The sequence below is a fragment of the Ochotona curzoniae genome, unplaced genomic scaffold (assembly GCF_017591425.1).
Source record: "Ochotona curzoniae isolate NIBS_2020 unplaced genomic scaffold, NIBS_Ocur_1.0 contig_605, whole genome shotgun sequence".
NCBI classification, from domain to species: Eukaryota; Metazoa; Chordata; class Mammalia; order Lagomorpha; family Ochotonidae; genus Ochotona; species Ochotona curzoniae.
In genome coordinates, this window is record NW_024466491.1 from 2,703,957 (window position 1) to 2,717,871 (window position 13,915).

The 13,915-nt window shown below is 62.0% G+C and overlaps 1 protein-coding gene and 1 non-coding gene across 2 annotated transcripts; both read right to left on the bottom strand.

The window, feature by feature from the left end:
- Positions 1 to 1,419: 1,419 nt before the first annotated feature.
- On the bottom strand, positions 1,420 to 7,110 carry EEF2 (eukaryotic translation elongation factor 2). Its single transcript, XM_040990624.1, has 14 exons — positions 7,022 to 7,110; positions 6,074 to 6,288; positions 5,376 to 5,557; positions 5,083 to 5,294; positions 4,706 to 4,884; positions 4,508 to 4,613; positions 4,256 to 4,369; positions 3,995 to 4,133; positions 3,679 to 3,874; positions 3,301 to 3,559; positions 3,053 to 3,160; positions 2,520 to 2,873; positions 2,119 to 2,434; positions 1,420 to 2,010 (listed from the first exon to the last, which is right to left on the bottom strand). The coding sequence occupies exons 1-14, from the start codon at positions 7,022 to 7,024 to the stop codon at positions 1,817 to 1,819; spliced, it is 2,577 nt and encodes an 858-aa protein (XP_040846558.1). The 5' UTR covers positions 7,025 to 7,110; the 3' UTR covers positions 1,420 to 1,816.
- LOC121163447 lies at positions 4,989 to 5,053 on the bottom strand. The gene has a single exon (XR_005884890.1). It is a non-coding gene; the product is annotated as a small nucleolar RNA SNORD37 (small nucleolar RNA).
- Positions 7,111 to 13,915: the final 6,805 nt, after the last annotated feature.

Sequence of the window (13,915 nt, forward strand, 5' to 3'; positions counted from 1 at the left end):
GAACCCTGGGCCCAACCATCCCATCCTAGTCCCACTTCCAATGGGAGCCACTGTCCCTGTTGGCAAGGGAAGGGGGTGGGAGCATAGAGGGCGGGTGCGCCCAGCCCTCCCCAGGGTGCACAGGCACAGGGGCACGTGTGTTTGTGTGTGTGTGTGTGTATCCAGCCCTTCCACCCGCTGGCCCCCTGCCAGCTCACTGCTGAGTGGCTTGCCCATTTTCCACCAGACACAGCTTCAGTGGCCAGCCCTGCTGTGGGGGCCCACTCGGGTCAGCAGGGGCCAGCATGGTGCGTGGAGCCATGGGGCTGAGGAACCCAGGAGATGGGTTCACCCCAATTCCCACCACCTCATGCCTGGCCCGTCCCTGGTCCTGGATGATGGATGGCCAGAATGCTGTGTCCCCACCTTCAGGCCAGCAGCCAACCCAGCCAGTGCACCTTCAGGGGTCCCCAAGCCCTCCTGAAACCAACAGCAGGGGAGCCCCAAGGCTGAGTGGCCGTAGTAGGTACTTCGGGAGCAGACCCCCAACCTCCCCTGCTGGTGATGGGATGAGGGTGGGAGGACAGGGCTCCCCAGACCCACCCACAACAAGGGGCCATTCAGGACTGCAGAGTGTATCATGGGGGAAACTTCCAGAGAAGCCGCCCTACTTACTGATTGGAACCACCCAGCCAGGACACCACCACAGGACCTGAGGGTGGACAGGTAAGTGGAGCCCCATACCCATTTGCAAGGCACGCCCCCCCTGGGCCCACTCCCCCTTCTGCTGCCAGGCATGTCCCCTGTCCCCCAGTGCTGCGCGGCTCCTGTGCTGGATACCTCACTTCCCATCCACCCACTTGTTGCTGGTCTGGGAAAGCAGCAGAGGATTGCCCCAAGTGCTGGGGTTCCTGCACCTGGGTACACAGGAGACCTAGCGGAGTTCATGGCTGAGTGGAGGGCTGACCAAAGCCCTGGCCCCTGTGGCCACCCATCCAGGGAGTGAGCCAGAAGGAAACTTCATTCTGCCATTGTTCCCCAGCAGTGGGTTCTAGACCTGGGGCCCACTTTTGCAGCTTTCCCTGGAGGCACAAGGAGATGGTCCACTTGGTTACCTTTCCTCCTGTGAACCAGGGCTGCTGGCTGTTCCCCACCTTCCAGCATGGGGAACTGAGCCACTTGGTGACCCAGCTGTGTGCCACCCACTGCCCAGTGTGTCCCTGGCCTGAGCCCCTCCCAGCTCCAGTGACTGGGAAGATGGTGGCCAGGACACCCCCCCTTTCAGGCCCACAACACTGGCTGGTGGTCCATGTCATCCTGTTCCACCAGCCTCCCCCGTGCAGCCCACAGGGGTCTTCAGATGCCCACCTGCTACACAGGCGCTAGTGGCTGCCATGCCAACATCCCACGCCCCACACAGAATGGAGCCCATACACAAACCATGGTCACCACCATCATATTTATTACTCCAATGGCACCGGGCCAGGCAGCAAGGTCTCTGGCATCCCCCCACCTTTGGGGGGAGAAAGCCGTGGGCTGCCGCTGACCCCAATAAGCCTCCTCATGCCTTCTCCAGAAATTTGTGCATATCCTCGCTGCCATCAGACAAAACGAGAAAGTGTTGGGTGTCCCCCCCACCCCTCCCATTGGTCATCGAGTCCCGTGCAGAAGGCACGCCTGCTGCCTGAGTCCCAAAATAAATATGGTGGAGACCGCTTCAAGTGTGGTGGAGATGGCACGGGTGGCCCGACGGGGCGGCCGCGAGTTGTGGCTGACGGTGGGGGTGGCGTGTGGCTGAGCCTGGTCTGGGTGCAGGGCCGCCGGGAGCCGACGCTGCTTACAGCTTGTCCAGGAAGTTGTCCAGGGCTGGGATGCCCTCCTTGAGGCCCTTGCGCTTCCGGGTCTCAGCCACCACCTGACTGGGGCGGCTGCTGTTGTCGAATGGGTCCCCAGGAAGGATCTGCCAGTGGTCGAAGACGCACTGCGGGAAGGCCTGGCCACCGGTGTTGGAGCGCAGGTCGGCCGTGAAGCCTGCAGGGACAGGGCCCATCAAGTCAGTGAGCCGTCCAGAGAGCTAGCCCATGGTCAGCTAGCCCCTAGGGTCAGCTCGTCCCCCTGTGCCCAATGTGTGGCACTTACCGAACGACTCGTTGACGGGCAGGTAGGCCTTCACCACGAACATGGGCGTGCCAGCCACCTGCGACTCCTCAAAGACGTGGCCTCGCTTCCTGTTCAGGACCCCGTAGATGCCCCCGACCACCTGCTCCGGACACTGGATCTCCACCAGGTAGATGGGCTCCATGAGCCGTGGCTGGGCTGTGAGCACGCTGGCATAGAGGCAGCGGCGTGCCGTGGGGATGATCTGGCCGCCCCCGCGGTGGATGGCATCGGCGTGCAGCGTCACGTCATGCACGTCGAAGCGCACGCCTCGCATGTTCTCCTCACACAGTGCGCCCTGCGGGGAGGGGTGCCGAGGCCAGGGTCAGGGGCTGCCAGCGACCACCCCTGCCCGCCCTCCCCCCTCTCCGCCCGCGGCCCACCTCCTTGGTGGCCCACTGGAAGCCAGCCACCACGCTGTCCTTGATCTCGTTCAGGTACTGCACGCCCTTGGTGATGTCGGTGAGGATGTTGGGGCCGGTGCCGTCGGGCCCAAAGCACCAGATCTTGCGGGCCTCGGCCACGTCCCACTCGTACTTCTCAGCCAGGTAGCGCGCCCGCTGCTTGAGCTCCTGGCGGGCTGACACCTCACCCTTGTCGATGTCCTCGGCCAGGCCGTCGGGGAAGGGGCGCGCCTTCATGTACAGCCGGTTGTGCTTGTTGGGGGACTTGGAGAGGCACATCACGTTCGACTCCTCACTGACCGTCTCCCGGTAGGAGACCACAGGGTCGGATTTCTGCAGAGGCACAAGCATCAAGGTCACGGGCCTGTGGGGACCAGGTGACCTTGTAGCACCAAGGCTTCTAGAAGCTTTCAGGACAGCAGAGGCCACTGTGGGTGCTTGCCCACACTGTGAAGGCAGAAAAGCAACCACTGGCCCCAGGACAGAGGTGGGAGTCCCCAGGCGCCCCGCACCTTGATGGGGATGCAGGCATGGTCCTCCTCCAGGTCCTTAAGGCAGATCTCCAGGTGCAGCTCGCCGGCGCCCGCGATGATGTGTTCCCCAGACTCCTCGATGATGCACTGTGGGGTCACACACGTCACGTCAGCCCACCTCAGCCACACAAGCAGGGCAGCACCAGCCCTGCCATCAGATCCTTCAGCCCTCCTGCCACAGGTGACCCTCAGCAACGCCTCCCCACAGCCCCCCGGCCGTGGCCCACCTGCACCATGGGGTCCGACTTAGCCAGCCGCTTCAGCCCCTCCACCAGCTTGGGCAGGTCGGCCGGGTTCTTGGCCTCCACGGCCACGCGCACCACGGGGCTGACACTGAACTTCATCACTCGCATGTTGTGCGCATGCTCAAAGGTCGTGATGGTCCCCGTCTTCACCAGGAACTGGTCAACGCCCACCAGGCCCACGATGTTCCCGCATGGCACATCCTCGATGGGCTCCACATAGCGACCCATCATCAGGATGGTTCTGTGGAGGGAACAGGGCTTGTCAGCATCCCCAGAAGAGAGGGGAGCCAGGCCCTGGGCCTACCCGCTCCAACATCCGTGGAGTGGCCTGGTGCCGTGCACAGCTGTGGGGCTGCTCACCTCTGGATGGGCTTCAGGTAGAGATCTTCCTTCTTGCCCGGCGTGTAGTTGGGGCCCATGATCCTGACCTTGAGGCCAGTGGACACGAGGCCCGAGAAGACGCGGCCAAAGGCGTAGAAGCGTCCCTTGTCGGAGGTCGGCACCATCTTGGAAATGTACATCATGAGGGGTCCTTTGGGGTCGCAGCTCTTGATGCCTGCGGGGAGAGGCCAGGCCCCAGGGGGCCGGGTTACACAGGCCGCCTGACCTCGGCGTCAGGTCCCGGGCCCGGCAGCACGGCCCCCACCTACGACCCGGCAGCACGGTCCCCACCTACCCATGGCGGCCTCATCGTCGGGTGGCCCCTCGTACAGCAGCTCGCAGCGGTACTTCTGCGCAGTGACGGGCGACGGCAGGTGGATGGTTATCATCTGCAGCAGCGCGTCCCCGGCGGGCAGCCAGCGGCGCATCACGGCCTGCGGAGCACAGACTGCTCAGGGGGAGCACCAGGAACTGCCTGCCCACATCCCTCAGGTCAGCAGGCCTGTGAGCACCAGGCAGGCCGATGGACAGCTTCCCTGCCCTCCCCATCACCCACCTTCAGCAGGGGCTTGCCCTCCTTGTCTTTGTCCTCGCTGTCCAGCTTGATGTCCAGCTTCTCAATCAGCTTGGCCGTTTCCTCTTTCCTGAAGTTCATGATCGCATCAAACACCTGCACTTGCACAGAACAGACCCCCGTATCAACAGCAGCATAGAGGCCAAGGACCATGCCTTGAAGCCTGTCCAGAGGGAACCGCAGGCGGCCTGGCTCACACGTACAGAGCAAAGCCACGCAAGCCCTTCACCTCACCTTGAAGATGGGGTCCAGGATGAGCTGACAGAAGGTGCGCGGCAGCTTCTTGCCATCGGGGCTGGTGGCTGACTTGCTGAACTTGCCGGTGGCCGGGTCGAAGTACCTGGTGGACAGAGCCCGCATGGACAGTCAGTGGCTGTGTTGCCACCCCAGGCACCCACCCCCGTGACAGAGACCGCCTGCACCCTCACTCACCGGTCACCCCACAGCTTCTTCATCATGTCCTCCACCTTCTTGGCCCGCTCGGCAGGCCCCAGCTGGCCTTCACCCTTGGCGGCGAACTTGGCCACGTACATCTCTGCAAACTGCTTCAGGGTGAAGGCCCAGCCGTGGAGGCCGGAGCCGAAGCCCACAGTGCCCAGGACGGGGTCGATCTGCAGACAGCAAGGCAGGGTGGCGGCTGAGCAACCCAGGGGCCTTGGGGGGCAACCCTGGGGCCCTCCCTCCATCCATGCCCCCCCAACCCTGGAGCCCTGGGCCTCAGACTCTGCATTTCTTCAGGAACCATCAGGTCAAAGTGAAGAAATCTCGGTCATCACGGACAGGCCCTCCCGCGGCCGGCAGGTGCGCACCATGATGTTGCCCATGGGCCCGCCTTCGCCCTCGCCGTAGGTGGAGATGATGACGTTGACGTTCTCCACGATGCGCTGGAACGTCTGGTACAGCTCCTCGGGCTCCAGCTGCAGCTCCAGCAGCGCGCGGTCCATCTTGTTCATCATCAGCACGGGCTTGATGCGCTCGGCGATGGCTTGCCGCAGCACCGTCTCCGTCTGCACGCACACACCTGCGGGGCACGGCCCTCAGCCACCGCCGCCAGGGAGCCCTCCCAGCACACCCCCGCCGGCCCCGGGAGCTGCCTGCTCACCGGACACGCAGTCCACCACCACCAGGGCACCGTCGGTGACCCGGAGGGCGGCCGTCACCTCCGAGGAGAAGTCTACGTGGCCCGGGGAGTCGATGAGGTTGATGAGGAAGCCGGAGCCATCCTTGCTCTGCTTGATGAAGTTCAGGTCGTTCTCGGACAGCTCGTAGAAGAGCGAGATGGCCCTGGAGACAGGACAGCGGGATGAAGGCTGCTCCTGGCCTGGCCGACCCCTGGCTCACAGCTGGGGCCCACCCGTGTCACTCATTCCTAGGACAGTCCAGGTCCAGCCTCGCCCCCCACTCCAAGCTGATCCTGTGTCTTGCCCCTTAAGGGAACACAGGACACAACAACCTGTCAGTCCCTGCCCAACAGGGACGCTTGGCCCCTCCCCTTAAAATGACAGAAGTCAGGGAGAACCCAGGGGGCACGAGGTGGAAGGGGCTCTCCAAGGAGTGGCTGTGGCAGTGACACTCGGCCCCCCATTCCCTGGGTGGCTGACAACACGTTCCTCTCCATGGTGAAGGAGCCCTGCCCCAGCCTTGCTCCTGCCCGGTGCTGCCAAGTGCCACGTTGCCCAGCCAGCCCTGCCGCCTGACCCCTGCGGCCTCCCCGCCCAGGTCCAGAGGGCAGAAGCCGCTGTCCACCCGAGGTGAGGAGGCCCAGGGCACCACCCGCGGGGCGGGGGCGGGGGCGCTCACGTGGACTTAATGGTGATGCAGCGTTCCTGCTCGTCTTTGCGTGTGTCCGTGAAACGCGTCTCGCCCGCGCGGGCCGAGGCGATAATGCCGGCCTTGCACACCAGCGAGTCCGTCAGCGTGGACTTGCCGTGGTCCACGTGGGCGATGACGGACATGTTACGGATGTTGGCCTTTTTGTCCATGATGGCCCGGATCTGGTCTACGGTGAAGTTCACCTGGAAGGGAGGGGTCCTCAGTACAAGTGGGGGGCACGGCTGGTGGGGACACAGACGGGGGACCCGCACCCCTCTCCCGGGAGGAGTCCTCAGTACAAGGGGGGGCACAGCTGGTGGGCAGACACAGGGCACCCACACCCCTCTCACCCTGCACCCAGCTGTCACGGTGCACCGTCGGCTGACGTCACAGCAGGTGCATCCCAGGCCCACCCGAGGGGGGGTTCACCCCAAAACCAGCACCCCTTGAACCTCTCCCTTCCAAGGTCACGTCCCCCTGCTGGACAGGCTATCGGGGGCGACGCGCGCTGACCTCCCAGACCTCGGGGTGCTCGGGACAGCCGCCTCCCGGCCCCCAGCTCTCGGGGTCCCTCCCTGGAGCACCCCAAGGTGCTGCCACCGCCCCCAGGGGCTCCCCGGGAGACCCCGCCACGCCGCAGGCGCCCTCGGATCCCAGCCTGGCTGCAGCGCGCGTTACGTAAGGCGGCTGCAGGGCGGCCACCGCGCCCTCCCGTCCCCCTCGTCCTCGTCCTCCCCCGCAGGCCCCGACGCAGCCCCGGGAGCAGCACGGAGCTGCCGCGAGCCGCGCCGACATGGCGCCCGTCGCCCTCCCGCCGCCGCCATGTCCGCTCCCCGGCTCCGGCCGGCCGCCCTCCTCGGGGCTCCGCGGCCTCCGCACGCGCCCACGACCCCCCGAGCCGCCGCCCCGGGCCCCCGGGCGGACCGACAGGCTCACCATGGTGGCGGATGGCGGTGGATTCTCCCAGGCAGATCCGAGCGAGGAAAGTCGCGCCCGGGATGGCGGCGACGGCGGCGGAAGAGAACGCTGACGTCAACACTCCCGCGTTTTATAGGACGACGCCGGTTGGGTGAGGTCACATGATCGCGTGGCGGGGGGCGGGGCGAAGCGATGCGGCGCGCATGCGCCTCAGAGGTCCTGCTGCCTGTTAACCCCTGTGAGGCTGGGCCGTGTGTTTGATGTCCCTCGGGGTGGTGGTCGGCCCCAGTGTCCCTCAGGGTGGTGGTCGGCCCCCAGTGTCCCTCGGGGTGGTGGTCGGCCCCAGTGTCCCGCGGGGTGGTGGTCGGCCCCAGTGTCCCGCGGGGTGGTGGTCAGCCCCCAGTGTCCCTCGGGGTGGTGGTCGGCCCCCAGTGTCCCTCGGGGTGGTGGTCGGCCCCAGTGTCCCTCAGGGTGGTGGTCGGCGCCAGTGTCCCGCGGGGTGGTGGTCAGCCCCCAGTGTCCCTCAGGGTGGTGGTCGGCCCCCAGTGTCCCTCAGGGTGGTGGTCGGCCCCCAGTGTCCCTCAGGGTGGTGGTCGGCCCCAGTGTCCCTGCGGGGTGGTGGTCGGCCCCCAGTGTCCCTCGGGGTGGTGGTCGGCCCCAGTGTCCCGCGGGGTGGTGGTCAGCTCCGAGTGTCCCTCGGGGTGGTGGTCGGCCCCCAGTGTCCCTCGGGGTGGTGGTCGGCCCCCAGTGTCCCTCAGGGTGGTGGTCGGCCCCAGTGTCCCTCAGGGTGGTGGTCGGCCCCCAGTGTCCCTCGGGGTGGTGGTCGGCCCCAGTGTCCCTGCGGGGTGGTGAGCAGCCCCAGTGTCCCTCGGGGTGGTGGTCAGCCCCAGTGTCCTGTGAGGTGACGTTGTCCCCAGGGTTGAGTATCTAATGACGGCGGTCAGCTCCCAGTGTCCTACAGGGGTGGTCAGCGGCACCCAGGACTTTGGTGTCCTGCAGGGTGGCCAGCTCCGACCTGCGATGCACTAACAGAAGGCAGTGTTGTGAGCGCAGATGCAGAGTCCTGCATGCTACGGGAGGATGGGAAATGCCCGGTGTCCCTACGAGCAGATCCCGTACCTGCTATGGGGACCAAGCTCTGGGAACGGTGTCAGGTGGGGCCAATGGGTGGTTAGTGGGAAGAAGAGACCCTTGTAGCTATAGGAGGACAGTGACATGCAGTGACATGGCCACAAGGCCACTGCTTATGCGCATGTGCCCCACCACCTCCCTGCCTTCCAAATGCACTTAAAAAGAAATAGATATGAGGGCCTGGTGCAGCAACCTAGTGGCTAAATCCTCACCTTGCATGCCTGAACGTCCTGTAGGAGCACCAGTTCCTTTCCAGGCTGCTCCACTTCCCTTCCAGCTCCCTGATCGTGGCCTAGGAAAGCAGCAGAACACGGCCCAAGGCCTTGGGACCTTGCAACTGCTGGGAGAACCAAAACAGGCTCCTGGCTCCTGGCTTTGCTCACCTCAAATCCAGCCATTGAGGCCACTTGGGGAGTGAATCATCTGACGGAAGGTATTTCTGTCTTTCTTTCTCTCTATATATATCTGCCTTTTCAATAACAAATAAATCTTAAAAAAAAAAGTTAATAAGGAAAAATATTGTGAGTGGGCTAGGGAAGCCTTTGTGGGCTCAATGATCCCCTAACAGTGTCAGGCAGTGTCTGCTCGCACGTGGAAGGAGGCACCTGTCCCCGCAAGGGGACACCCTTTTACCTGCCCCCTTGGGGCCTCGCAGGCGGGCACAGGCTGGGGTGACCCCCTCGAGGGCCCGTCTTAGGGATTCCTCAGTGTCTCTGCGCGCTCCCCGCTGGCCTGGCTGCTCGGGAAGGTGTGATGGAGGTGGTGGACTCTCCCATGGAGTGGACAGCAGCTCAGATGCCCCTGCTGTGGTCAGCGCGCTTCCCTTCCGCTCCATGAGGAGGCGGCAAAGCACCACTAAGGCCGCGTGTCCTAACTTGACCCTCGGGAGCGTCCAGCCCATGGGGTCCCCGGGCTGCTGTGAGGGGTCGGTGGGGAGGAGGGGACCCAGGCTGGCCCCACCCTGTGGACACAGCCACGGTCGCCATGACTACCCAGCAAACAGCACCCCTCTTCCCCTCCCTGCCTGGTGGACCCGTGGGAAAACAGGCAGAAGGGTGCTGGCCGCGGCGCTCCCAGCAACCCTGCTGACCACCCTGGGGTCTCTGAATGGGGTGGGGGGAGGATGCACCTGCAGCACCCCTATTCTACTATACGGCCCGGCTCTCGCCCGGCCCCATCACCGTCCAACGAGAATGGGAGTCCCTGCCTAGCAAGGTGAAGAGGGTCCCAGGGAAGGTCCCTGAAGTCCCTTGCAAAAAATGGGGGTGCTTCACCCAGGGTGAATTTGGGGGGGGGTCCTGACGTCAGAGACAAGGGGACTGTAAGGGAAGGACAGCCACAGGACAGGACCAGCAAGCAGCACCGGGGTCAGCAGCGAGGCACGCCAGTGGGGTCGTGAGGCGCGGGGTGCTGGGGTGCGGGGTGCAGGAGCTCCCCTCTGCAGGGAGGACCCGGTGCGCAGGCGCAGGCCGTGGCCGCGGGGAGCTCGGGAGCGGCCCCTGCTGACCGGAGGCCGCCACTGCACCTGCGGGGGCGCAGGGTGTGATGACATCGGATGGGTTACATGGGATCAACCTAGCAAAGTCCCCCCCCCCCCTCGAGGGGGTCCCAAAGTCTGGGCCTCCCAGAGGCCCAGAGCGGGCGAGGCCCAGCCGGGGGCACGCTGAGCAGCCTTGTGGCCAGCCCAGGCCTCCGACGGAACGCCTGGAGCAGCACCCGCCCGGCCCCAGCGTGCACAGAGCAGGAACTGAGATGGGAAGCTCCAGGGAAACTCAAACTCAGGGAGTGCAGTGGAGGCTGGGGGGCCTGACCTGCCTGCCCCATACATTCTTTTTCATTATTATTAAAGCTGTATTTACTCTTTAACAGCTATTTATTTTTTCTTTTTAGTGTAAAGTCAGATATACAGAGGAAAGGAGAGACAAAGAGGAAGATCTTCCATCCGTGGTTCACTCCCCAAAGTGACCACAACGGCCAGTGCTGCACCGATCTGAAGCCAGGAGCCAGGAGCTCTTCCAGGTCTCCCACGCGGGTGCAGGGTCCCGAGGCTTTGGGCCGTCCTCCACTGCTCTCCCAGGCCACAGGCAGGGAGCTGGATGGGAAGTGGAGCTGCCGGGACACGAACCGGTGACCACATGGGATGCTGTTGCATGTGAGGCAAGGAGTTTAGCTGCTAGGCTACTGTGCCAGGCCCAATAAAGACTTTTTTTTTTTTAAGAGGAATCGCTCTAACAGTGTGCCACAGGCAGGGCTGCGGGGGGTGGCCAGCGGGTCGATGCCAGGTACACACACAGGGTGGCACCAGGTACACAGGGCAAGAGGAACCAGACGAAAACTGGAACCAGGAAGAGGGCGCAGACTCGGGATTCTATCTGGCCCAGGTCTGTGGTGTGTCTCTAACCCCAGGGGCCACTGTGGCAGTGCCAGCAGGAGCACAGTCCAGCCAGTGGGCAGAAGGAAGGGTCAACAGGAAGCCAACGAGTGCTCACTGCCACCAACTGGTCAGGGCGGTATCACGCACCCAGGCATCGCTACAAAGGACTCTGGGAAATGTAGTCTTTATGTGACATCTCTCAGCAAGGCTCTAAATCTAATTTTTGACCGCGATGAGGGAAGAAGGGCAATTTGTGACCCTCGCTCTGACACACCCCCTAAAATGATTAGGACCACCCAAAGCCTTGGGACCTTGCACCCGTGTGGGAGACCTGGAGGAGGCTCCTGGTTCCCGGCTTTGGATCAGCACAGCGCTGGCTGTTGCGCTCACTTGGGGAGTGAGTCAACGGACGGAAGATAATCCTCTATCTCTCCTCTCTGTATATCTGACTTTGTAGTAAAAACTAAATAAAATTAAAAAAAAAAAATTAAACATGTTGAGCACCCACACAAAACAAGGATGTAGATCCTCACTCCAGGCGCTTAAAAACTCCACATCCAGAGACAAGTTCAGCGCCCAAGCCATTTTCAGCTACCATGGAGAACCACTGCTCTGGCACCACATACTGCTGAATGGGTGTGTGACACCTCAGGGTGTCGGTGAACGGCATCGTCCCCAGGGACCAGCACAGGTGTGCCAGAGGTGGAACTGCTCAATTTGGGTCATTAATTTCACATACCATCAGGCTTACAAAGCTGCTCTTACAAGGGAGATCTTCACTTCCCAAGTGGCCACAAGGCCCAGAGCTGTGCTGATCCGAAGCCAGGACCCATTCGTAGTAGATTTTAGGACTTATCTATGCACCCGGTGTGGTAGCCTAGCAGCTAAGATTTCAGCCTTGTGTACTCCAAGATCCCACATGCTTAGGCCCAGTGCTTCTCGGTACCAACAGGCTCTAAGTCCCAGCGGATCCATCTCCAGGTCTCCGCAGGGGGAGGCACAGACACACTATGGCCTGGACACCTGCCTCTCTGCCACCCCACATGGTTGCAGGGTCAAGTCCCGGCTGCTCCACTTCCCACCCAGCTCCTTGCTGATGCACTTGGAAAGCAGAGGAGGACAGCCTGAGGGCAGTCATTTCCCTGGAGCCCTGGATGAAGGTTCTGGCTGTGGCCAGGGTGGGGTCTGTGAATGAAACATTTCTTTCCCTTTCTTTGTAAATGCTGGCGAGCATTCTCCTTCCCCCCAAGTGGCCCATGCATTCTGCTCCCGGCCTCTCCTCACCGCTCACTGCCTCAACTTGCTCGGATTGATACTCTTTGGTTCCTGGTTCATGCCCTGCGGGAATATCAGCCCAAGGCCAGGGTGGGCTGCCTGCTCCAGACAAGGATGCTCTGAGCTGCCCGGGGCAGGCTTTGGTCCCACACCCAAATCTTGTAGGAGTCTTTCTTTCACACCTTCTTATAAAAAAAAAGCCTTTTTATTTTTTTGAAGATTTGTTTGTTTATTTGTCTTATAAGATTTATTCGTTTTATTGGAAAGGCAGATATACAGACAGGAGGAGAGACAAAGAGGAAGATCTTCCATCCATGGTTCACTCCCCAAAGTGACCACAATGGCCAGTGCTGCACCGATCTGAAGCCAGGAGCCAGGAGCCTCTTCCGGGTCTCCCACACGGGTGCAGGGTTCCAAGGCTTCGGGCTGTCCTAGAATACTTTCCCAGGCCACAAGCAGGGAGCTGGATGGAAGTGGAGCTGCTGGGATTAGAACCGGCGCCAAACTGGGATCTGGGCACATGAAGGGTGAGTTAACTGCTGGCCATGCCACCAGGCCTTAAAGATTTATTTTTAAAAGTGAGATATATAGAGAGGAAGAGAGAGAGAGGAAGATATTTTGTCCACTGGTTCACTCCCCAAGTGGCAGCAATGGCTGGTGCTGCACCATTCTGGAGCCAGGACCCAGGAACCTCCTCCAGGTCCCCCATGTGGATTGCAGGGTCCCAAGGCTTCGGGCCGTCCTCGGCTGCTTTCCCAGGCCACAGGCAGGGAGCTGGATGGGAAGTGGAGCAGCTGGGACAAAACTGGCACCCCTATGGGGTCCCAGTGAGTGCAAGGTGAGAACTTTAACCACTAGGCTACCACACTGGATCCATGAAAATACTGTTTTTTTAAAAAAAAGGTTTTTTTAAATCAAAATTTCCTTTGTACTTGAAAGGTAACAGTTGCCAAGGGAATCTTCCCTTCCCTGCTTCACTCCCTGAAATGGCGACAGCAGCTGGAGCTGGGCCAGACAGAGCCTAGCCTCCCATGTGTGGGCAGAGGCCCCACACCGGTGCCATCCTCTGCTGCTTCCCCAGGTGCAGGGTCAGTGGAGCAGCCCTACAGAGTATGATGCTGCAAGTGGCTGCTTAAGGTGCTACACTACAATGAAACCCTCACAGATAACAACTTTACAACGTCAAGATGCTTCCTTTCTGAACTTCCCCCCCAGCCAGTCATTTTATTTTCCAGTGATTCATTCCAGGGTTGGGCCTGCTGGCTGAAGCCAGTCAGCTCCATCATGGTCTCCCACGTGGGTGGGAGCCACCCAAGCACTTCCAAGCTCCCTGCCTGTGGCCTGGGAAAGCAGCATAGCTCAAAGTCTTGAGACCCTGCAGCCACATGGGAGACCCAGAGGAGGTTCCTGGCTCCTGGCTTTGCATCGGCACAGCTCCAGCCTTGTGGGTACTCGGGGGAGTTAACCGGCAAGATCTAGCTGTCCTTTTCTAATCTGCCTTCTAATAAATAAATACACTTTTTAAAGGCCTCCAAGGTCGCTGCAGGAGTGGGCCCAGCTCCCAAGCCTTTTCCTGTAAGCATCACCAACAGGCCCTTTTGGGCACGCAAATTGTCAACCTTGATATTTGCCCTGACGTGGTGCGGCGTTCACTTCTGCTTTCCAAAGAATTCATCCCTTTTGGATTTTTTTTCCCTTTTCTTTTGCCTGAGAACTTTCATTTGGGGGGGACAAAGCTTCTGTCCTCTTGCTGCAAAAATAAAACGTAGGGAGGGGCCCCCCCCAGAGCTCCTGCGTGGGGTGTTCTTGGGGTTCTCTGGGAGTGAGCGGCCAGCAGCCTGACAGGTGGGCCTGGGGGGCCCCGTGTCCCTCCCCCACCACGCCCGGCGCCAACTTTGGGGGTGCGCCAGGCCCCGGATGCGGCGCTCGTGGGGCGCCCACTGCACGGCGGTTGAGCAACCAACCGTCCCCTGGCCCGCGGCGCCTTCCGACGTGGCGTGGAGTGCAGGCCCGCACGGGGCGGCCACCGCGCGCAGGGTGCCCTGCCATGGGCTGCCCGACACCCCGAAGCGCCCCAGCACCCTGGCCTGCACCTGCGCGCGCCGCGTGCGTGCCCCTTTAAGGCTCCCCGA